Below are 23,138 nucleotides of genomic sequence, written 5' to 3' on the forward strand. Positions count from 1 at the left end.
GTACTTTTCTATTAGCTTTTTTAAGAGGTTTGGATTAGTAGACATGTCCAAATTGAACATGAGACACAATCAAGATCAAGGAATCAAGAATTAGAAATATATATTTTGTGTGATTTTTATATATGTGTAAAACTGCAGCAAAATTTGAGTGATTGCAGAGCAGATAGTGGCAGTGGAAAACTGATTGAAAATTAATCCACACCAACTGCTACCTGCATCATTCAACATACATCTAAACAACCAAAGCTACTTACACCACATATTCCCATCTTCTACCTAGAAACTAAAACCTTCCATTTCATTGTTCACAAGACTAATAATCCTAAGAGTTTATATCAGGTTAGACGACTTACGACCAAACACTATGGTTAGTCGACAACGAATCCCCTCGAATAGGGACTATGGGTTAAACATTAGTAGAAGAGACCAGTATCTTTGGCTAAGTGTAGCTAGCATGTTAATAGGTGTGGTGAGGCCAACGAAGTACTCCCCGGGCCTGCATCATGTTCATCGGTGTAGTCAGAGAGACCGAGCTGGAGGTGTCGGAGGCCACCGGATCGTTGGGGTAGAGGTGGTGGAAGAGGTTGGTGGTAGTAGTACGGAGTGGAGTTGTCCAAGGGCACGCCACATGGGATGCCCGAGGATGGCTGGATCGCAGCGAAACTGATGCTGCTGCCGCTGCTGTTGCACGGAGTTTGCAGCATGCTGCTCCTGCCTTGCCCTCCCCTCGAGTGAGAGCTTCAGCCGCTCGCTGTCCCACCGATCGGGAGGGGCTCTTGGCGATTGCCTCAACGTCGTAGCGGTTCATCTCAAAATTGGTGACGGCATTTATCCCTCGGAATTTGATAGCGGCTATGTCGTACGCCTCTGCTGCTTCCTCCTCCGTTGCTGTCCACAACAAATTGTCAGTTTCAACAATCTTAGTGGTATCTACTATATATTAGATGCAACGACACAGATAAAAATCGGAGCGTACCAAATGTTCCGAGGTAGAGATCTTTGTTCCCTGCAACACGGCCGATCCTTGCTTGCCATCGGCCTTGTTGATGATGCCTGCACAAGAAGTGTAAAATCGAGCTTAGCAATATTTTTTTCTCGATGACCGAACCAAATAAATTAACCTTGATATCGACAAACCACACCTTGTAACACCTCTGTACATTGATGCTCCCCTTGAGAAGCCGCTACTTTTCCTAGATAAAGTAAAGAAAATAATGATTTAGGGGAAATGCCATAACTAAATAGACCTGTTTTTCCCAAGTAATAGTAGTATACACAAACCTCCTTAGTGAAGCAATGAACTCTTGTTTGGTCATATGCTTCATATCCTCAACTTCTTTGGTGTAATTCGATATCTAAAAGCACGATTCTTGGATTAGCTAGGATTTTAAACCGCAAGCATGAAAAAGGCGATTGATTAGAACTATACCGGGAAATTAGTAGTAGCCGTAGGACCCCAGTACTTGAGAGCGGCCAAATCATAAGCGCGCGCTGCCTTGTCTTCTTTATCGTATCCGCCTGCGTTCCCCACATTACATGATAAATACTCACATTCATAAATTGCATATTTTGAACAAAGCATTAAAACAAAATGTTACTTAATACTCACCTAGATAAACTGCAGCATACAATTCGCGTTCGAGCAACACCAACACGACCACGGTTCATGCAAAATGACGATACATGGAGTTAGACCAAACAAACAAAATCGATTCAAAAGCAATGAGATTCCTTATGATAAAATCATTTTTCATCATCAATTTTTTGTCATTATCATTTTTTCACCATTCCGAACTCAATTTTCATCATCAATTTTTGTTCAACCTATGTCACATTTCAAACCCTAGAGTGCATCTAAAATTGGCAAAATGTCACAGGCCACTAGTTAGCATTTTAGACCCCAAAAAACATTCACATGTTCCCATCACTTACCGTTGTCCCAATTTTCCCAATACAGCAATTTATGCGATCATCATACCCCATTTATTAAAATATGAATGCTACTAGCTAGCTATACTTGAATCAAGAAACTTCTGTTTGAGGAAATTAACAATTTAAGGGATGCCAATTTTCAAAAAGAAAGTGAGCATTCAAATTTTCATTTTGGTCAAACCTCATCAAAAGTCATTGTCCCATGAAAGAAAAAGGGCTAAAAAATTCAGACCATCAGAGTTCAGAGTAGCTGAGGTAATGTTCACAGACCAGATGTTTGTGTTACACTTATTACAATCAAATCTAACGCAAGAATATTTTCATTAACTATTGGGCAAGAAATTGGCGGCCCATATCATCAAATCAATCAAGTCGTACCTTGACGCCCTTTTCTCGCTTGCCCTTCTCTTCTGCAGCTGTTATCCCATAAATGCGCCTCATATCTACCTGTCCATCTATGCCTGCAGGCTTGGAATCCGATGATGCTCTTCAGATCTTGCTGCTCGTCGCCGCCGAAGTAGCTCTCGCCGGCGCCGTAGATGTGGGTCAGGGTGGAATCTTGGGTTTCCGTCGAGTCTCCGCCGCCGCCGGCGAAGAAATCCTCAAGCTTCGGCGGGGGGTAGCCGCCGTAAATATGCTGCTGCTCCGCCGCGGCTGATTTGAAAAAGGAAAAAAAAAAAAAAAAAAAGAAGGAATTTAGAGAAAATGCCAAAAATGTAGCCGAAAAAATGGTGGGTATTGAAAGAAGAAATTTAGAGAAAAAGTAAAAAAAAAAAAAAAAGTTGTTGGTCTTGTTTTCACACATGTTTATCTGAGCAAAAGAAAAGAAAAACGGAGACATCGAGGTTGTTTTGGAAAGGGACTATTCAAAGATTCCAAAAAACATAGATAGAGAGAGAGTGAGTGTGTGTTTGTACCAGCGTTGGTGTAGTAGTTATCTCCCATGGAATAGTAATGGTGGGAATCATTAGGTTGATGATGATGAGAAGAAGAAGATGATATTGAAGAGGAGTTGAGCATTTCCATTGAAGAGAGGGAGAAAGAGAGCCAATTGTTGTCAGGAGCCATGATGATATCTCTTCTTCCTCAAAAATCTTGAACAAGTAGTAAATCCAACTATCCAACTAGCTAATTAGCAAAATCCATTGATTAATTTTTTTTCACCTTAAGGTTGAAGCAAAGGATGAAATGAAACTAGCCGAAAAAGGGTGTTTTTTTATGTCTCACAGAGAGAGAGAGAGAGCACATGCAAGAGTTTGAAATGAAGGCTGGTAAAAATTACTCAATCAACAGCTTGCAATCACACGAAATAAGTAAAAGTAAGTGGTGATGACTGATGAGTGAGAGGAGGGTTTTGGTGTTTATATTAAAAAAGTTTAAGGTTAAATATTTAAATAAAAATGGAAGCTAGCCATAGGTAACTAGTTGCATGAGAGAGAGAGAGAGAGGGTTTTTTATCCTTTTTTACATTTTCTTTTATTAAAAGTGATAAAATTTTAAATTAATGAGTGAATTGGGAGGGTTTTTCTAATTTTTTTATTTTTAAATTTAGTGTTTTGTTGGGTAGTGGATTCTGAGCAGAGGAAAATGTGTCTGAGGCAAGGGTCGCGAAAGATGCGGGCTAGCGGTTTATCGACTTCTTTTTTTAAGATTTCTTCTATATTTAGCATATGTTTATCTGATTTTCTAAACTAGCTAAGTTAATTAATACTGTATTATTGGTATCAGGTATGTGTTTCACAGAGAATGGGAAATTGGATACGTAAACGGGTAATTACTTGTGATTTTAGAATTTTTATACACACATCTTCTACTATTAGTAGTAAATTAATGTGGAAACTTGATTATGTGTTTGACTTTAACTAATCTTGTGAACTAACTTTGCTTGTTTTATGAATCAAAACGGACACACTATTGACTTTAAAGTTCAAACCAGTGATTAGACGTCTGGCTCATTTATTTCGGTTGTTAAATTTAACATATTCCTAAAAATTAATACTCCTTCATCACGCATAAATATTACTACACTCTTTCATTTATTAATATACATTTTCTAATTTTAAAAAAAATTATTTTTTTTAATAAAATGAGATTCATTCTCCATTAATAATATTTTAATCACTTTTTTATTATTTTTTATTTTATTAATTATGTAAAAAAATTCATATGATACTCTTATAGGAGGAGGGAGGGAATAACAACTATGGCATTTCAATCTGTTATCCGGTTATTTTTTTTGTTATAGGTGGCCAAAATTTAGTACTACTAGAATTTAGAATATTTTTATAGACCGTTGAATATCCAAGTTAATTAAAAAGAAAAAAACAAAATAATTATGCGTGTGATCGTTTATTTGAAAAACGAATTGTTTATAGTAGGCATGGTGACAAAAGGAGTGATTAATTTGAGTTTAGGCGTAGAGTGGTAGGTGTAGCTCGTATTTTGGTAAACATAGTATATTTAATACTCTTGTGAAAAAGGTTAAGTGGTAATTAGTAGTAATGGGGATTGATATTGTGTGTGTGACGGAGACCAGCGGCCGAAGAAGCAGGAGAAACAGAGAACCGGTGATTAGGGCTTGTTTGGTTTGCGGTAAATTTGAAGTGATCACGCCATGCCCTCCATTCCCTTGTTTTAAGGTGTCTTGCATAATCCATCTCTCTCCCTCTCAAACAACGCTCTTGGTCTCGCCATGGCTAACTGGAGCAATCAGAAAGTGGTAACTGTGGTATACTATAGTAGTAGTATTACACTTTTTAACTTATACTCCCTCCGTTCCATAGTAATGAAGCCATTTTTTTTCGGCACGGAGATTAAGAAAAATTGTGTTAGGTGAGTTAAGTAAGGGAGAATAAAGTGAAAAAGTGAAAAAGGTAGAGAGATAAAGTAAAGTAAGTGTGGAAAAATGTGTTGACTTTTACTAAAAAATGTATAATCAATGTATATATTTAGGTTGTGGGCTAATCGAGTGCCTATTTAGTTGTGGGCTAATCGAGTGCGAATTAATCGGATTGTAATTTTATCGCTAGAATTTTCAACACTTGTTCTTTAAATTTAGCGGCTATTCAGGACAATCCACGAGTTGCGAAGCAAATGCAATAATATAATTTACATTCAATTGACATGTGAATTTGTTTTAGGGTAAAATAATTAGGCCTTGCGATCTGCAACATTATTTGTAATCTATACTTCTACACGAATATGAAAGGAGAGTTTTCGGACTATTTACAAAAATGTCATTTTGAGAGAAACATTACTATTGATAAAAAATGAAAAGATAAAATTATTTTCACCATAATCCAATAGTAAAACTGTAAAAGTAGAGAAGTTGCCAACTCAAATAAGTTTTAAACCTTTATGATCATGTATTCATATATTGTACTTCCTTCATCCGTCATTAGGAGTATCGGTTTATCATTTTAGTCCATCACGTTAGGAGTCACAATTCACTTTACTATAAATAGTAGGTAGACCTCACATTTCACTTACATTTTATTATAAAATTAATATACAAAAATGGGTCTCAAATTCCACTACCTTTTTCTACCTACTTTCCTTCGTATTTTTTAAAATTCATGCCAAACTCAAATAGAACTCTAACTGAGACGGAGGGAGTAGTATTTAATAGTATGAGTTTCTTTACTCATATTTGTAATGATATTAATAATATTTTTTTATTCTACGTATTACTATCGATGTCTATAAAATAATTTCCAAATTTTAAAATATACTAATATTCTGATGAAATTAATAATTTTTTTACGTATATTAAATTGACGTGCATTAAATAATGGCGAGTTAACTATAACAAATAAATCTAAGTATAATTTGCATTGTGTATTTGTCGATATCGAAAATGCACTCTTAATTCTCCCAATATTGAAAATGCATTTGGCGCCATGCGTCTTAGATTCCGTTTCAAATTATAAGCAATGAAAAAGTCGTCAACTGAAATGTGACTATTGGGGATCCAAATGTTGGTTGTGATATTCACGTTCACTATCGAGAAGTTTTTAAAATATTTTGATATAATTATGATAAAATTTACTAATTTTGTAAGGAGTGAACTAAAAAAAGGTCCGTCGACTATATGGTTTGTAAATTTCCATTATTTGGTAAAAAAAAATACTACGTCCATCTAGGGTGAGCAAAAAATCGAAAACGAATATCCGAACGAACCAAATCAAACCGAAATTTTGAAATTGAGTTCGAAAAATACAAAAATTTAGATTTTTCAGTTCGGTTCGGGCGGCAAAAAAAATCGAAAAACCAAAATACCAAATTATATTTTAAATATAATATTATGTGCACTAATTTACGAATAACTAATAACTTTCAATTTTGTGTATTAAAATTATCTACACAAAGACATAATTATATCAATACAACATGTAAATTTATGTCTTTGTGTTAATATTTTTAACATACAAAATTGATATTAGTTATTACTGTAACTTAGTTAGTATTTGATCACACTCCTACATATATATTTTTTAATATATTCTATATAATATGTATTATATATATTCTATTAATTTTATATTTTATAGATATATATTCTATTATATAAATAAAATATATATTAATTAATATATATATATATATATATATATATATTTTCAGTTTTTGTTTTTGGTTTTTTCATATAATTTCGGTTTATTCAGTTTTGTTTGTTTTTTAAGTTCGGTTCGGTTTGGATTTTGAACTAAGTTTGGTTTTTCGGTTTTGGTTCGATTTGGGCAAAAAACCGAACCGAAACCCGAATACTCACCCCTACATCCATCCTCGAAAAATAGACTAATTTAACCATCTTTGCCGTCTTCCTAAATTAGACAAAGTTTAAATATGTAAAGTTTTTAACCAATTACACACACTAATATGTAAAGTTTTCTACTACATTTTTCCTCTCCCTCTCTCTCTCTTACTTTTTTACGTCTCTCTTTTATTTTACCAATAACATATTAAAACTCGGTCATCTATCACTTTGTCTATTTTTCAAGGACGTAAAGAATATATTATTACTTGAGGCCTCTAGCCATGCGTCTTAGTCTTAGTCTTTGTTTTTTTCTATGATTGAATTATATATGAACACCGGAATATCAAGTTGATTTACAAATAAATTCAGTCACACTTGCACTTTGCACTACTCTAACATTACTGATATTAATTTACTGTGTATATTTTCTTCCAAAACTTATGATTCTCCCTCCATTCAGTAATGATAGAGGCATTTCTTCTCACGAAAATTAAGTAAAATGTGTGTAATGTATTAACTAAAAAGATACTCCCTCTCCAGATAATTTGACCCGTATTCCATTTTGTAGTCCCAAATAATTAGACCCATTTCACTTTTACCATTTTTGGTAGTAGACCTCACATTCCACTAACTCATTCCTACTCACATTTTATTATAAAACTAATACTTTAAAAGTAGGATCTATATCCCATCAACTTTTTCAACTCACTTTCCATTACATTTCTTAAAATTAGTGCCCGGTCAAATTGTCCCAATTATCTGGGACGGAAGAGTAATAAAGTAAGAAAGAGAGGAAAATTAGAGTGAGAAAAGGAGTTAACTTTTACTAAAGAAAAGAAATAACTCTATTACTATGAAATGTTGAAATGGAAAAATAATTCTACTAGTACTATGTAACAAAAGGAGGGTTGTTTTACTGTTACCGTATTATGTTTTTTACTCGATTTGAGTTTGATGTTAGATCTTTTTAATACTATACTAAAAGAACATCTTAAAAGTGTAATTGTTTTCTTTATAGTAGATATTAAATCATGTTATAATTAATTTATGTGTATTTATTTTAAAAATTTATTTATTCATTTTTTTTGTTATACAAACTCTTATTATATACTTACTATATTCATTATATTTCATATTATAAAGTGATATTAAATTAATTTTTAAAAATTAATTATTCTTTTCAAAATTTAGTTAAATTTTGTACTCATGATGCACATAGACACCAATCCAAAACTACACCGTCATGAAATAAAAAAGTATATAGTACTCCTAAATAACATAGCAAATCGGTAGTAAGTTATAAATAGAAAAATTAAGAAAAACAAGTTACTTGTAGATGTGATGAAGCATTAATTTTATAGTTCCACGTCAAATGAGTCGTACACAATTAATTTTAAACTATTGACCATAGTAGCAGTTATTTAAATGAAATTTATCTCTACGAAAAGTAAAAATGTGTAAAAGAGAATCCAATGCAGTTGGAGAGTCCTCGGCTTTGGCACCAATGCCGACCTATCCGGACTAACTTGCGCCTTTTAAGTGCATAGCACCTTTAATTATTTCTATAGAAATAATTTATTTATTGATCCCTAAAATAAGAATTTACTGTATAATATACACTATTTAATTAGAATGGAATATTCTTTCATTAAAGGACAAAACAAATCAATATGTTGATGAATTTTCTTAAACATTAATTATGAATTACGCGGGGAAAATGGCATTAAATGTCAAAAGAATAAAGAGTGTTAAATTAGTGAAGCATTTTATTTTTAAAAATGGATACACATTATGTCATTATATGTTGTGGGTGAATGAAATGAACTTTCTTTTATTTAAGCTACTATAGTGAAATTACGATATTTTCTATATTTCTCTTTTTTATTTCTTGGACTTTTTTTGTGTTTTGATCAGGGGAGGGGGGGCTCTAAAATGAGTATATGATCGACTTTTTCAAAGACTATATTTGAACAGTTATATTAGGAATATTATGTTGAAAAAAAAAATATTTTAACATTACAATAAAACGTTGCAATTGCAGGTTTGGAGTTATACATTTGTACTCGTTACTCTGCTCATAAAAAATTATAGTACTACCAAATGAACCAAATGAAGTGTATCTATGAGTTGAGCACGTGTTACGAAATCCCAAAATAATCACCATGTTAACACGTACCGTGATACGTTGCATCGTCTAAAGTAGAGTAGTAATTAATCGAGTAATAAATTCTAAACAAAAAAGAGGAACATTGAACTTTAGAGCATTAGCAGCGGTGCCCTTTACGGACGGATTGCGTCGTGCGCAACGACGCGATCTAGTCGTCCGTCCGACGGCAGCATGACGTCGATAATAAGAGTGACGTCCGTACTGAGAGTGGTACGATGGCGGACGCGATTAGTCAGCGGCTTAGCATTGGATTTTCCTTTTTTTAAAAAAAAATTAAAAATAATACCAAAAATTTAAAAAAATTATTTTTTGGATTCTGAAAAAATAGAGCCGTTTATTACGTTTTTTTTATTTTTTAAATTTTTTTAGGATTTTAATTAATGTAATTTTTAATTTTTAGGATTTGAATTATGTAATTTTTAATTTTTTTGTAATTTGTAATGGTATTCGGTATTTTTAATGCATTTTAATATTGTGAAAATGTTTTTATTTAAATTGAATAGTAAATGGTGGGACCTTGAAACTTGTCCTGCGAAGAGAATGTGGGTGTTGTGCTCTTGCAAGAAAGGGAATAAAAATGAATAAAAGTGGGGCCCACATCCGTCTTTGCAATGAGCAATGATGGGGATGCTTTTAAAATTATACTTTATGTCCTTGATAATCGTCTCTTTTTTTCCATTTTGTCGGTCCAACATAATTTATCACTTTACTTTTTATTATTTTTGATAGTGGACTCTTATTCCACTAACTCATTCATATTCATTTTTTATTATAAACTAATATATAAAATAGGCAACATTCCACTAACTTTTTCAATTCACTTTTCACATTTTTAAACACATGCCTGATCAAAGTGAGACTTATATGGGATGGAGGAGTAAATTTCAGTCAAATTTTGGTATTTTTGAATTTTAAAATTTATTTAAAATATTACTAATTTTTTTATTTTGTTTGCTATTTCACAATTCAATTCAAATATGATATCTTAGGCTAAACTTGTTTTTAATTAGGCAACTATAAAATTTATGATATTTTGGACTACTTTTTAAGTTTGTGGCAAATAAGATAAAAATCACAAAAAACCCCACGTTGATTTAGTATAGTGTAAATAAGCTAAAAAAATTGCACGTAAATTAATCAGCTATGATGATTAATGATAAATAACAAACAAATGTAAATCTAAATTTTAAGAATAATTTAAAATTTTAAAAAAATATCAAAATTTAACTAAAGTTTATAAAATATTTCTAAACAAACTGTTGCTATAGACCATAACAGACAAGTAAATTGAAAAGATCTGTATATAAATGGATTAAGGAATCTGCAGAGAGGTTTAAGGATAATACAGTCACATAGTAAGAAGTTTTATTTCGATTTTACGGATAACACGATTAATATATAGGTTTAAACAGTCGTAGGTTGATTAGTTAGTTTGATAGATCATCTAAAATTTTCCGTCCATAAGAGCATCCGCAATGGTGTGGGCAGCTATAGGCAAACCCATTCTCTCCTCCTGACGTTAAGAACCTAAAACCATTTCCCCATCGATTTAGGGAATATAGCCAGCAAAAAAAATAATTCAAAGTATACTACATTTACGGAATTAAAATTACGATTAAAATACAATTAAATTTACGACATATACGGGAAAATTCATTAATTGCATTTAAAAAGTTACATAGATAAAAAATTACATGATAATAAAGAAAAAACTATCAGCAATCCTCCATGCCCACAACCCTTTAATTATATCCTTTGAGTGAATATGGCATCCACTTTGGGGGCATGTGGGAAATTCCGGGCCGGCCATCGAGAAGTACCCACGTCGACCTGGGTGGCCGCTCCGTGCTTTGGGCCGGGTTCATCTCACCGACCCAACAGTCGTTGTACGCCTTCGCCCCGACGATCATGTTGTGAAGGATAATGCGCGTACATATCTCGGGAAAAGCATCCGACATCCCACAAAGCGCTTGGGCCCTTTTAAATTTCCGCCCATCGGACCCGGGGCACACCAATGCGCGCTCCACCCTGGCGCCGACTCGGTTTCCAAAGTAGGCCTTTTTTCATCACTTGTTTGTCGGGTCGTCTTCACAAAGACCGGCCACCGAGGGGATATCCCATCCTAAAGAGCCCCTACTGCGGTCACGTGGCCACAAATGAGACCGAGCCGACGCCCGACACTTCTCGTTGAAGAGGAGACGAGTTCGGACGCTGAGGTCGTTGTTCGACCGACTACCCCAAAATACGCATGCGATCCACAGCGATCGGCTACGGCCTCGAGGATTATCGTGGGGTTCTTTGACTTGTAGCCGGTCGTGTGGGCCCCTTCCAGCGATCGGACGCTTCTTCCACTTCCAATGCATCTGATCTATGCTCCTAACATCCGGGAACCCATTTTCCCTGCATCTGATCAAATTCGACAATCTTCGGAGTAGGGCTTAGATACTCTGCTCACGAATGCGATCACGCCCCACGAAATCCTTCGGACATCTCGGGTGACGACTCCCGATGTGGAGTACTCATCCACATGTATGCCGCGTCCCAGAGTGCCAATGCACGATTGCCTGCGTGCGACTTTTGAATAGGGGTGTGGCCGTTGCGCCGATCGTGCCTGAAGCGGAACACGATATCGACGCTCTAATGCTTCAACGATGCGCATAAACAACTCCCCGCATTCTACAACGCCGCGAACATGTTGGCGGGAAACCGCGGTTCTTCGAAGGTGAGTCATCGCCCAGTGCAGCTACGTGATCCCTATCAATCACGCCGGCGGTGGACAACTCGTGGAGGGCGAGTTATCGCTCGTTCCACCATGCGCATGTACCGCTCCATCCCCGGTTCATGTAGCATCATAGCCCGTTCATCCTCCGTTCGTACTCTCGGATCCCCCCACTACCACCACTACCACCCCCGCTACCACCGCGTTACTCATCGCTCGATGATGCTCTTGTACGAAAGTTAGAGAGAGAGAACTCGTTAAAACAAGTGGTGCAAATGAAAATGAAACGAAAATTGCGTTTATATAGGTTTTTTTAAAAAAATAAAAAAATAAAAAAATCGCGCCACGCCGTCGGGTGCGTTAGCGGTGGCCAGCAAAGTCGTAGCCAAGCTGCTAGCCGATTTGCTCTGACCAATGAATGGTTCGTTACGATCAGCAGCATGAATCGCTTAGCTTCCTAGCCGACCATTGGTGATGCTTTAAGTTGATTAGTTAGTTTGATAGATCATCCAAAAAAATTTATCCTTTAAAAAAAGAAATTATTTCTATTTTAATTTATCTATTAGAAATAAATTTTTTATATAAAAGACTCGATCCATTAACAATACTCCTACTTCAAAGATACTTTTTTTCTATTTCTTTTTCACTTTATTAATTATTCCATCAAACTCGTCCCATTTCAAAAATTTCGTTATAAAAAACAAAAGTAATTTGTCACTTTTTACATGTACGAAGTTTTAAGAATGATGAAAAGGGTTGAAAAAGTAGCACATGGGTCCTACTTTTATAGTTTCAAATAAAAGTGATAAAATGAATTATGAATGTGATGTCTATTACCAAAAATGATAAAGTGAAATTACAATTTTTAGGACGAACAAAATAAAAGAAATGACAAATTTTCAGGACGAAGGGACTACTATTTCCTACACTATTCCGGCCGCACAACTTTTTATTGCATCTCTCACTCAAGAAATAGACCCCACAATTCACCGTCCCTTCTTTAACTATTCTTTATCTCATTACTTTATTTTTTTTTTTTATTAATATATATAAAATCAAAGTATATTATTTTTTTAATTTGATTAAATTATGAGATTAATTTTAAATAAAATATTCACATACAAAATACTATTAATTAAAATTTTAGATTAATATTCAAATTAAATCCACATTAAATAAAAACATGAACATTATTCAAATTAAATCTATATAATAGTAACAAATTATAAGCATGCTATTAGAAAAAAAAGCCCCACAAAAGGAAAACGAATGCAAAAAAAAAAAAAAATTGTAAAAATAAAAAAAAAATATAATAATATGGAATTAGATTTTGAATTTATAATTTTTTATATAAAATCAATTATTAAAATTTAAAAATTTTTTAAAGATGATCCCTTTTTTTTTTTGCACGTTTTTTAGAAAATGATTTTTTAAATAGTTAAAGTAAAAAAGAAAGAAAAGAGGAATAAATGGGAGACCCTTTTACATTATTCTCTCTCCTATTTTAACATATCCACTTTAATATTTTTTTTTTCAAAATAAGGCGAAAAATGATTTCTTAACTGGAAAATGACTATTTATTTATAAATATTTATAATTTTTAAATAGGATAAAAGAAGTCCACCACAACACTCCAAAAAGTGGGTTTACGAACCACAAAAACCCCCGGGGTGGGGGGGGGGGGGGGGAATCCCCTCCTCATTGTTTCGTGTGAAGCTCCAGCGGGGCCCGGGGGCCGCCATCGTCCCGGGATCGGGGCAACCCATGCGCGAAGCCTTCTCCTAAAAGTTTAAGATGAGGGACTCACTAAAATTGTATACCAAATATTTTGAAGTTTATACTTATAACATAATGCAACTATAGAATTAGATTCATATTCAAAATATTATACGATGGGTTTATAAGTACTACTCCCTTTATTTCTTCATAGTTGAGGCATAACTTTTCGCACTAGTTTTAGAAATGAATGTTAAGTGTGTTAAATAAATAGATAAAAAGTAAGAGAAAGGAAAGGTAGAAAGAAAAGTATAAAGTAATAAAGTAAGGAGAGTAAAGTAAGAAAGAGAAAAAAGTTACCATATATGAATACTCAATTATGAAGAAACGGAGGAGTATAATCTATTATCTTGGATAATAATACTCCCTCCCTCCGTCTCAAGATAAGGTAATGTCACCTTTGCGATCGTCCCACCATAAAGAGATATTTCTCTTTTTAGCAAAAACCATCTACATGTTATTTATTCTCTCTTCACTCTCTTACTTTTCTCTCATACTTTACTCTCTCCATTTTAACTATTTAAATATTACTCCCCGTCCGCGAATAAGAGTCCCGTTTTTCCATTTTAGTCCGTCCAAAATAGGAGTCCCGATTCATTTTTACCATAAATTGTAATCGGTCCCACCTTCACCTAACTCATTCTACTCACATTTCATTTAAAACTATATTTACAAGTGGGACCCTATTCCACTAACTTTTTTAACCCACTTTTCTTAACATTTCTTAAACTGCGCCACCAGAATGAGACTCTAATCAACGTTGAGGGAGTAATTCCTTAAATGTGTACCCAAAAGAAGTGTTTCACTTATCTCGTAATAACTTTTGTATCAGATAAAGATGTTAGAACAATTAAATTTTATTATATAGAAATGGTGATTGTATCTGGTTCATAATTACATATTCTGAGTAAGAATAATTTAATGAGCTGACGACTCAGAGCATAGTTAAGCTCAAGCTTAATTACCCACCAAACCTCACTAGATTCAGGAGCACAGACGAATATCTATGGAACTGATCAGATCAAATTGGCTTGGCCCATTTATTTAATAAGTATTACAAGGGGTGTCAGTTGACAATACTAAATCTCATAATTAAATATGATCATGTTTGGTTTATAAGATTGATCCCCACAACTTAATTATAGATGGATAGTCTCATGATAATTAGTCATAGCCTCCTCTCTCCAACTAAAATCATCTCACAACTTAATCCTAGATGGATAGCTCATAATAATTAGTCATACCACCACGCCACTCAAATTGTGGTACACTCAATGGAAATGGAGCTCAACTTTGATAGAAATAAATTTGTTACTAAATAATCTAACTATTGACTAGTATTTGACTAGTATGTATATACACATAGGAGTGTTAGTGCTAAAACATAGTACTCCTACTTATAAATAAATAATTAATCAAGTACTTTTTTTATCCCACTCAAATGATTAACTTTTCTTTTAATTTGTCCGACCTAAGAAGCTATTACTAAAAATAGAATTCATATATCGCTACTCTATTCCATCTCCCTTACTTTATTCGTCCAACTAAAACACAAAATAAAATTGTGGTCGCCCAAAGAAGGGATTTGAGATGGAGGGACTAGGGATGACTATTTAATTTGCATTATAGATCTATTATATATAGCTTGACTCAATTCTAACTTTACTAATTTGAATAATTATTATACCACTCAAAATCATCATCTATTATAAATTATCCTTGTAAAAGTATTAATTACCGGATTTTGTTTTTCATAATGCTTCAGTTTATCTACACAGTTTATAATCAATCATGCCAAACATAACAACTAAATAATCCAAATAAACCAATTACTATATCTTATACTCAGTACAAGAATATATAGCTCAACAATAAAAGTTATTCTGGTGTTATGGCTTAATTAATTCTTTATCAAAAAACAAATAATTATACTTCTAATAATACGACATTTTTTGTAAGTGTTATTTAATTACACTCCATTTTAAAACAGTTATAGTAGTAGTGGAGTAATTTTGACAATATTCCTCCTATCTCTTTCCTCCGCACTGAAGATTTACTATATTGTGTACAGAATCGCAACGAATTAATAAAACAATTCGTGGTTTTATATATTACTGAAATAAAATAATAATTATATTGTAAAAATAAAAAAGTTCAAATTTTGCAGAACCTTTAATTAATTTTAATATCATTCAGATAGTTTGTAGTAGTATGTTATGGTGTATATTCAAAAGGGAGCATGCAAAGCACGATTTACAATAGTCAATATTTTCAACTTACAAATTAAAATTAAATAAATAAATGTGAATGCATGGGCGTATTTTTAATCAAAGACGGATCCTGCTCATCGTTCTTATCCTAGACTTAGGAGTCTAATATTTTCCCCTTTATAGAAATAATTTATACACATTTAAAATTTACGAATACTTAAATAATGGAGTATAATAGAATATTAAATACAAAAGGAAAGAATAAAAGAAAAATAGGCTCGTGCAATGCAATCACTGGCTTTTGACCTTTGACTGGAGGACGTGCGCGGCATCTTTTGACTCTAATATCTCGACGATTGCGGAGAAGCGCACGTGCACTTCTGTCTCCTTCTTGAATTAATTATTGTTAGCATAATTAATACTACTACTAATTGATTATTTTAAATTTTAATATGCTTATAATGTGATTAAATTATCATCATATTAAGTATTCTTTTGATGCTTGCTAGTATATCTCTGCCATGTCAGCATCCATGCCAGAGCTCTTCACTCACCATTCATTTTATTTAAATATTTTATACTACCTCCGTCCCATAATAAGTGTTACAAATTTCAATTTCATATCCCATAATAAAAGTCACATTTAATTTTACCATAAATGGTAAGTAGACCTCTTATTCCACTAACTAATTCTACTCACATTTTATTATAAAACTAATATATATAAGTAAGACTCCTAATTCACTAACTTATTCAACCCACTTTTATTTACATTTCTTAAAATGTGTACTCACACTAAATGTGACACTTAATATAGGACGGAGGTAGTATTATTTTCTCCACCTCTATTATTAAGTACTTTGATACATTTCTATAGTTTATCTCTCCAAATAATGACCTGGATCGTGGGATATCGGATTTGATGTCGACAGATGACACATAGCGTCAATAGAAAATGTTAACACAACGTCAACATTGTCAACTGATTAAAGTTGTGTTGACGTTATTTATCATCTATTAACATCAAATCTTGAAATCCGATGGTCCAACTCTTAGCATTCTTACAAAATTAATTTACTTTCTATTTTTCAAAGTTTTCTCATCACATATTACACTATTAATAAAATAATATTATTTTAATTATTTTTCTCTTTCTTTATCATAAATAAAAGGATTAACTTAGCTACTATTGTAAACATTTTAGGTTTTGGAGTTGTTTTACGTAATTTGTTTTATAAAGAAAAGCTGACCCGGACCCGCATGTTTAGAGACACTTAAATTTGGCCCAACATTTTTCATGCTAAATGGAACGAAATTTGGGAAGTTATCCTTCTGTTTTTTCATCCAATCTTTCAACAATACTTCTCTATTTGTATTAATCAAAATTAGTCAATTATCACCCTCATCCAACAAAGCATGAAATTTGATTAAAACGTAGTAATATTTATTTAATCATGATTTTATTTTATATTGTAGTATCATATTAAATCTCATATTATGCGCATTGCATATATTGAATATATCTGTTCTTTGACACAAATAAAGCACAAATGACAAAACCATATAGAATATTGACATCCTCTATTATTTACTATTTCATAATTTATAATTTCAAGAAAAGAGCATTTATTAAAGTAATACTAAAAACACTGGCCTTGAATTGGGCTAAACTCCGAGACTTCCATTATGTACCACCTGAATTCAAGTTAGAGGCTTAATCAAATTATGGGCTGCGCTTTTACATATTCGCAACAAAATTAATTTTTACAATCTTAGCCCTTCATACAAAATTAATTTACTTTCTATTTTGCAAAATTTTCTCATCACACGTTACACTATTAATAAAATAATATTATTGTAATTACTTTTCTTTTTCTTTATCATACTTACTAAATTTTCACTAAAATCTATGTCAGCCTCAAAGTCTTTGTATTTGAGAATGGAGGGAGTATAAGATTATAAGAATTAACTTTAAGTTTATACTCTCTTTATTTTATTTTATTTTTTTAATATGTTTGACAATAATTTTTTTTTTTATCTTTTATTATAACAGAGAGAGAGAGAGAGAGAGAGAGAGAGAGAGAGAGAGAGAGAGAGAGAGAGAGAGAGAGAGAGAGAGAGAGAGAGAGAGAGAGAGAGAGAGAGTGGGGCTCCGGCCCTGAATGAATTCATTTTTTAACATTTTTAATAATTTTTGATAATTTATTCCTATTTTATACATATAATTATATTAAAGCTCTTATTAATCATATAAATTATCTAAAACAATATTTTTAAAACTATAGCCCTTACTAATATTGTTCATTTCTGCGTCCCCCCTGCATATTACTCCATATTTATTCATGCTCGTGCATGTTAAGAGTAGGTGTTGAAAACTATAACTAATTTCTAAAAAGAATTAAGTGAGGTTAATAGTCGATCAGAAAGAATTTACATTCATATCTTAATCAACAGGTGTTGATATTTTGATTCCCATGCGAAAGCGACATCAAGAAAAAGCTAACTACTACCTTGACTTATTTTTCCAAATACTATTTAAAAATGTTAATTGTTCGTAGAAATACGAAGTGCAATCAAATTATAGTTTGTCCCACAATTCGTAAATTCCTTTGAGCAAATGTATAATTTTGGTTTGTCATAATATTTCTAAGTCAGAGAATATACCAAGAAAATCCTCGTGATCAAGTCATATCTCCAATTTCTAAACATGAATTGATGCCGTATTTGGTTAACTTACGACACTAACAAAAGTTAAAATCAAACAAGTCCTAATAAAAAAAGTCCACCTTTCCCTATCTTTTTACACACAAATGATTTTTATTAGGCAAATGTTAGATTGAGGCGGAGATGGAGAGAGTGTGTGTTGCGATCGGAACGGAGGGGTTGGACGGCTTCGACGCTGCAGTGGGCCCTGCGCCGTTGGGCCAATCATCGCATCCGAATACTCATCCTTCATGCACCAAACGCCTCCTACAAACACTACGTCTACACGCCATGTATGATGTACTTTACTCATTCTTCATCTCTTCCTTAACCATAATTAATAACCGTTCCCGTTCACAGTTGGGAAGCTGCGGAGCACCTCAGTCAGCGAGAACAAGTTGAAGCTTCGACAAAACCGAGGAAGCCAAGACGGATGCAATCCTTGCTCAATACATAGCCTTTTGCGGCAAGGTTAAAATTTTTTTTTTTTTTTTGGTTTTACAAAAATATGTATGAGTTGTAGTGATTATTTGAAGTGGTAGGTTGAGGCAGAGGTGATGAAAATAGAGATACATGATGAGAAGCCTTTGCACAAGCATATAGTGGAAGCCATTTCAAGCCTCGGATATCCAAACTAGTCCTCTCATTGGCCTACATCAAGGCTTCATCACCGTAACGCACACTCTTGCTCGCTCTCTCTTCTTCGTCTTCTTTTGTTAGTGTTTATAGGTGGCTGTCGCCTGATATGTAGGAAATCGAGGGGGCGATAAGCGGGACGTTCTATGTCCTTCGCAATAAGCCTAGATCGTGCGAGGTGTTTGTGATATGCCAAGGCCAGAGAGTCGTTTTGAGAGACGAGGAGGAAGATGACAAGGGGGTTACGAGGATGTTTACAGACACGTCTGCCCTGCCCGGTGGGAGAACTGCAGGGATGAAATGGAGCAGTATGCAGATGAATTGCTGTCTCTGCATCAAGTTGAAGGAGAGATGGATGTAGGTTGTTTAACACAAATAAGCATACCACAAAATATGGTAAGCAGGAGTAATAATTTTAGATCTTTCCTCTTTTTGACTTTAATTCCACATATTTCGCCTTCAATTTCTTTTTCTTTTTTGACTCTTGTTTGTGGTTAGGTATTCATAATTATGGTTTCTCATTATTTGATGTATGTCTAATCAGGGTTATATTATATATCAAACTAATTTTAAAAACGTTAGACGCCAAACGCATGATTATAAAATAGCGCGAGTTCATTACCACTTTATTTGTAGTTCAATATAGAAAATTCAAATTTAAAAGCATTGACATCATCTGACATGATCAAATTTATAAAAATCATACTAGTATTTAAAAATTATGTAGGGTGCTGCAGCGAGAATCGAGCATCTCGAACGCACAATGCGGGATGCACAAGGCACAATCCAGCTGAACAGGAAGATAGCAAATATTGCTAAAGTGAGGCGCGAGAAGGCGAAAAGGGCGACTATCATATGCAATGCACGGGGAAAACTGTGCTTCTGAATCGTACTTGCAAGAAAAATAGTTCTCACTCCATCATTCAGAACAAAACTACTATGTTTTCCACAGGCTGAGGAGCTTCAGACCTGCATCCAAGCAGAAATCCTAAAGAAGGTTGAACTTAACAAAACACTCGACAGCACGAGGGAGGAAATACTGGAACTTGAGTGCGAACTGCACGAGAAAGAAGCAAGCTCGACTCGAATGTTGAGCTTCAGAAGGAACTCTCCTCAAGCTTCATCAGTCATCATCTGCTAGAGCAGGTGCTGACCTTCAGCTAGAGAAGGCAGTCAAAACAAGAGCTGAAATGGTGACAGAAATCGAGGAGCTCAGAAAGCAGAAGAATGTCTTACAGCGCAGGATCGAGTTCTGCATAGAAAAGGATGCAATAGCAAAAGTATCAAGATCGAATGGCTCTGGATTCGGTTTCAGAGAGTTCTCTCCTGAAGAAATAATAGCTGCCACTGAAGATTTCTCAGAGCGTTTCAGGGTGAATCGTGGGAAGAATGTGTATAGGGGCCGAATCAATCAATTAGCGGTCGCTATTAAATTGCATGATCCAGCAGACGAGCAGTCCCTGGAAGATTTCACAAACAAGGTTATGTATAAATAAGCATAGTTGCAGAACTTGTATAAAAGAAATTACTTCATGGAAATGATGCTAACAATTAGCTTCGAATTGCAGGTGAAACTTCATAGTCAAGTACAGCACCCTAATATACTAGCTATGATCGGCTTCTGCTCTCAGCGGAGCTGTATCGTTTATGAGTACATGCACAACGGTACCTTACATGATGCATTGTTTTCAACTGGAAGAAGCTGGAAACGAAAGCACCAGCCTCTAGCCTGGCATGCTCGGGTACGTATTGCAGCTGAAATCTGCTCAGTTATAGGTTTCCTTCACAAGGTCAAGCCTAATCCAATTGCCCATGGTAACTTGAAACCCTCCAAGATTCTCCTAGATAGGTTTGATGTTGCAAAAAAATACGGCCTAAAGTGTCCTTGGTCGTACGACAAGCCTGATATCACATTAGACATCCGGGCTTTTGGGAATTTGGTGTTGCAACTTCTGACAGGTAATTACTGGAGTGCAATAGGGGATCCTGCTGCAGCAATTGAAAATTTGGATGGTACGGCTGGAGAATGGCCGATGGATTTGGCTATTGAACTTTCCAATATCGCAAGTAGGTGTCTGTCTAAGAACATAGCTGAAGAATTCATCACAGCAATGTTGGTAACAGATATGAATGATGTAAAGAGAAGAGCTGACCAGCTAGTCGGCAACAGAGAGTCATCTGTGCCTAGTGAAAAGGCTGCTGGAGCAGAGGACTCGTGCAATGTCTCTGAAGTTTTTTTTTGTCCGATCTATCGGGTAATATGCCATCAGCTGATCGGACACTTAGAAAGAAACCATACTCTTTCATTATTCTCACTGCTTCTCATTTGCAGGAAGTGATGCAGAATCCACATCTTGCTGCAGATGGCTTTTCCTACGAATTGGAAGCCATCGAGGAGTGGCTGAAAACAGGACATGATACATCACCCATGACTAACTTAAGGCTGAAGCACAAGCTCCTAGTTCCAAATCACACTCTGCGGTCTCTCATTGAGGACTGCAGAAAAAAAGATAGACTGCATCCGTATCGCCAAGGAACTGAAGGTGTTAACACTCCACTGTCACATTACATTCTTTTTTTCAGTGAAAATTATATATTCTGTGACGGGGGCTAGGAAGAAACCCTACCTGTATATTAGACAAACAATGAAGGAACACTCAAACTGGAGAGAAGAACAATCAGAGTTAGGCATAAAAGTACTTTTTTTTTCTGGATCCCACAACGAGCATTATATTTGAAGCACAGCATTCATAACTTGAAATTATATAGTAGAAGTTAGATGCTAGATCTCTTATAATTTTAAATAGGAACCACAAATACTTGGACAGAATTTGAAGTAATCCACTTTTGTGTAAGCTGTCACTTTGATTGAATGTTGAATGTCACTGGATCATCAGAGGAGATCAGTGTGCATTATTAGAGCACACATCAAGAATGTATCCAAACACATATTTTCATAATTGTTTCCAGAATAACAACATCAATTCAATGCACCAAACCATCAATTTTCAACATCTCGTCCAGACAAGTCAAATTCAATTACTCAAAATATCTTTCACAAATGCTCAAACATTTCCACCACACACGTATAAGAGGATGCCTCAGCAGAATCGGTATAGCTATATACGAAGTTGGGAAAATATAAACTGCTAATACTAACACTGAGAAATCTCAAAGAGGCTACAAAAATGTACTAACAATGAGCTTCTTCTTAAAGAGTAAACTAATCCATACTTCAAATTCTGTGAGTAAACAAGCAAGTTTGATTCTTTCTCCACAAATGCAATACGAAACAAATACAATGGTCTATTAAACCCAAGAAACAAGGATTATGTCAAAGCCACATGAAATCCCCAAATCAACGAATGCCCTAATGTAAACACACCAATTTCAATCTTCTAAGCTTATCAACACCATCAATGAAACAGATATTCACATCACATTAAACACCATATCCAAAATATACATAGCCAAACTAGTTCCACTATTATATAATCCCTAATTTCTTTGCATAATAATAAGCAAAAAACAGCTATTTTGAGGGTACCAAAAGCGAAGAAGAAGAAGAAGAGTATAAGCGCGCGAGGCGATCTTGCTGTTCGGCGTACTGGCGGCGGAGGTAGGATTCGAGGATCTCCATAACGCGGACGAACTTTCTCATCTCATCGAGGCAGCAGCTGAGCTCAGCTTCCCGTGCCCTAGCTCGCTCCAGCCGTGCTTCCGTCTCCGCCAGCCGATCCCTCAGATTCTCCACCGCCATCACCCTGTCTTCGTTCTCCTGCGGCGGCGGCGTCTCGAAACGGTCATCTCTCGTCGGCGGCCGGTCGTTGCCGTAGCACATGGTTCAATTGCAGCTTCGTCGAGTTGTACCTTGATTTCGTCTGAGAGTTGTACCTCAATTGCAAGGGCACGACATAATCTATATCATTAGCAAAACCTAATTGACATTATTGCCCTTATATGACGTGAATATTCTGCTTAAATAAATCCAATCAATGAGCAGTAGTACTAATTAACGTTTTACCAATCCAAATTAAATATTATTTCTAATTAAACAAATTTAATTGTTTTATCATGAATTAATAATAGTTGTTTTTTAGGTAAAATACTCCATCCGTCCTAAAAAATAGACTAACTGTAAATGACACGGGCTTCAGGTGCAATTTATAAAGTATGAGAGAGATAGAAAAAAGTAAGAAAGAGATGAGAAAAAAGTAGTGGAATGAGTGTTAGTAGATT

General features: G+C 34.5%; 1 protein-coding gene and 2 pseudogenes across 1 annotated transcript; 1 reads left to right on the top strand and 2 right to left on the bottom strand.

The window, feature by feature from the left end:
* Positions 1-191: 191 nt before the first annotated feature.
* Positions 192-3,086, bottom strand: LOC125199250 (annotated as a pseudogene).
* A 15,321-nt stretch (positions 3,087-18,407) lies between these two features.
* On the top strand, positions 18,408-21,513 carry LOC125199251 (annotated as a pseudogene).
* An 806-nt stretch (positions 21,514-22,319) lies between these two features.
* LOC125199253 (protein SKIP34-like) lies at positions 22,320-22,817 on the bottom strand. The gene has a single exon (XM_048097326.1). It carries the CDS (start codon positions 22,738-22,740, stop codon positions 22,432-22,434), a length of 309 nt encoding a protein of 102 aa, XP_047953283.1. The 5' UTR covers positions 22,741-22,817; the 3' UTR covers positions 22,320-22,431.
* Between the last annotated feature and the right edge of the window lie 321 nt (positions 22,818-23,138).

This window comes from Salvia hispanica, unplaced genomic scaffold (genome assembly GCF_023119035.1).
Source record: "Salvia hispanica cultivar TCC Black 2014 unplaced genomic scaffold, UniMelb_Shisp_WGS_1.0 HiC_scaffold_434, whole genome shotgun sequence".
Taxonomy (NCBI): Eukaryota; Viridiplantae; Streptophyta; class Magnoliopsida; order Lamiales; family Lamiaceae; genus Salvia; species Salvia hispanica.

Bases quoted from the DNA above. Each gene is read 5' to 3' on its own strand.
- LOC125199253 (XM_048097326.1), bottom strand. From the start codon at position 22,740: ATGTGCTACGGCAACGACCGGCCGCCGACGAGAGATGACCGTTTCGAG.